The sequence below is a fragment of the Oryza glaberrima genome, chromosome 3 (assembly GCF_000147395.1).
Source record: "Oryza glaberrima chromosome 3, OglaRS2, whole genome shotgun sequence".
In the NCBI taxonomy this organism is placed as follows: Eukaryota; Viridiplantae; Streptophyta; class Magnoliopsida; order Poales; family Poaceae; genus Oryza; species Oryza glaberrima.
The window spans coordinates 5,101,292-5,103,857 of record NC_068328.1 but is presented as its reverse complement, the minus strand read 5'-3'; the positions used below and the strand labels follow the sequence as shown (position 1 = coordinate 5,103,857).

Here is a 2,566-nt window from a genome sequence, read left to right as displayed (position 1 = left end):
AACATTATTAAGTTTTGGTAGGATAAATTAAACATGATGTTGCTAAATTCTCTATATAACAAAGTAAATATCGTTATATATTTGTTAATAACAAATAATGATACGATTTAAATTAATTGAACATATTAGTACTACGAAGAAAAAATTACTGCGGCTAGATATTGACAAATGAAACGACAAGACGTCAAGCCGGGACAAGGAGGAAGAAGAAACAAACAAACGAACCCGTGTGCGCCGTCGCGAACACTCGCCGTGAGAAGGCCCACGGCGTCGTCCATCAATCAGACCATCACCAATCGGCGAGTGAAAAAATACAAAGAAAAATAATTGTATGCACGAAGCACTCCAGTAATGTAATTTTTTTCCAATAGAGTAAGGTAGGTAAAAATCGAGCACTAATGCTACAGTACACTCTCGGTCTTGGCAGGTCGCGCCGAAATATTTTCTAGGCCTGAGAAGAGGAGGGTAAAATTGCAGTAAAATCCGACGCGGTAAAAAAAAAAAAACAGTAGAGGGATGCGTGTCCCCCTACTGGGCCACACGTACCGTAGCCGCAGCTGCGGTGGTTTTTTTTTTTTCTCCTTCGTTTTGACTCGTCGCTGCGGCTACGCGCACGCGCGGCGCGCCGCGGTGGCGTGCGGGGGGCGTTGGATTAGTACCGGGCGAGAGCGCGGCGGAGCACCTGGGCGAGGAGGCTGGGGGCGCTGAGGTGGGGGAGGTGACCCTCGGTCTGGAGGAACTCGACGGTGGTGCGGCCGCCGAGGTGGGCCTTGAGGTAGGCGGCGACGGAGGCCGGGACGGAGACGTCGCGGGTGGTCTGGACGACGACGCAGGGGGCGCGGACCATGCCGAGCACGCCGCGGAGGTCGGTCTTGAAGACGGTCTGGCAGACGTGGAGGGAGATGTCCGGGCGCATGTTGAAGAGGGTGCGGCTGAACTCCTGCACCGCCGCCGGCACGTCGGCGCCCACCGCCAGAGGCGCGTACCCCGTCGCCCACGCCGAGTAGTTCGCCCCCATCGCGTCGAACACCTGCTGTATCTCCTCCAGCTCGAACCCGCCGTGGTAGTCGCTGTCGTTCAAGAACCTGCACACACATGTCCGTGCTCCCCGATCGCCCCCGATCAGATTCAATTTTAAGAGCGAGAAAGGATTCACATCAGTGGAAGCGAGCGTACCGGGGAGAGGCGCCGATGAGGACAAGCTTGGCGAAGAGGTCAGGTCGTCGGATGGAGGCGAGGATGCCGATCATGGCGGAGACGGAGTGGCCGACGAAGGCGCAGCGCGGGATGCGGAGCGCGTCGAGGATGGCGAGCAGGTCGTCGACGTAGGCGTCGAGGTTGTCGTAGCGGCGGAAGTCGAAGTGGTCCGGGTTGACGCTGCCGGCGCAGACGAGGTCGTAGAGCACGACGCGGTGGTCGCGGGTGAGGTACGGCAGCACGCGGCTCCACGCCGACTGGTCCGTCCCGAAGCCATGCGACAGCACCACCACCCGCTCGCCGCTCCCCACCACCCGCACGTTCAGGATCTGCAGCAGCTTCGCCCCGCTCGGCGCCGCCGACCCGCTCCCTCCTCCCCCTCCTCCCCCGCCGCCCACCATCGTCTTCTCCGAGCTCGACCCCCCGCCCCCGCCGCCGCCGCTGCTGCTGCTGCTCGGGCTACTGGGCGGCGGATGCGTCGATCGCAGCATCACACCGGCGCGGCGGATTGGCAAGCCGTGGCGCGCTCCCCTTTTATATACTACTACTACTACTATCACCACTGGCCATGGGAGATGGTCTTGACTCTTGCCTCGCTTCTTCTCTCTCTTTCTTGCTTTGATTTCTCTCTCTGCTTTATTCCACTTTGTCTTAAGCTTCGTTGGGTGCGGTGGTAGATTGGGATTTTTGCAGAGAAGGTGTGTGATTGCTTCAGTTATTTAGGGGGGTGTTTGGGTTTTGTCTCCATGTCCAATTATCCAATCCACAGCAGATAAAAAGGAGAGGCAGTGAGGCACCTATAATTCTCTGGATTTTTTTTTCTCAGGAGAAGTTTTTTTTTTCTCTTATCGTTTTGTTTTATTTTTTTTTTGACTTCACAATCCCAACCAGAGATGCCACTGCAATTAATATTACTCGTAGTTGAGAATTTTGACAAGCTAAGAACGTCGCTGTTAGTGTCTGTAATGTAGCGTTTGATTATCAGCGTTAAGGGAATTTTTGCAGCAAACGCTGTAGACATATTAGATGATGTTATAAATGATTTAAAGAGTATAGAGGAAAAGAGGTTAAGTGAATATGTTAGTTCTTCTGTTAATCAGGTACATACTTCAAATGTTGATAGTGAGATATTGGATGATCAGGTGGATGATAATTCTCTACTTCAACATTTGTGTGGTGAATTGATGAAGGAGGTGATGGATTTTAGTGGTGTGGATGATAATTATTCTCAGACCACTTTATATTCTTTAGATACCTCTCCTAATAGTAAGAAAAAGACTAAAAGGGGAAAGAAAAAAAAGAATATTTTTAAATGAAAGGGTTGTTCTGGAATTGTGATGGGTTTAAGGTCCCGAAAAAACATAAGTTT

General features: G+C 52.0%; 1 protein-coding gene across 1 annotated transcript; it reads right to left on the bottom strand.

Moving 5' to 3' along the window:
- Positions 1 to 349: 349 nt before the first annotated feature.
- LOC127767107 (strigolactone esterase D14) lies at positions 350 to 1,939 on the bottom strand. Its single transcript, XM_052292332.1, has 2 exons — positions 1,177 to 1,939; positions 350 to 1,085 (listed from the first exon to the last, which is right to left on the bottom strand). Exons 1-2 carry the CDS (start codon positions 1,686 to 1,688, stop codon positions 653 to 655), a joined length of 945 nt encoding a protein of 314 aa, XP_052148292.1. The 5' UTR covers positions 1,689 to 1,939; the 3' UTR covers positions 350 to 652.
- Positions 1,940 to 2,566: the final 627 nt, after the last annotated feature.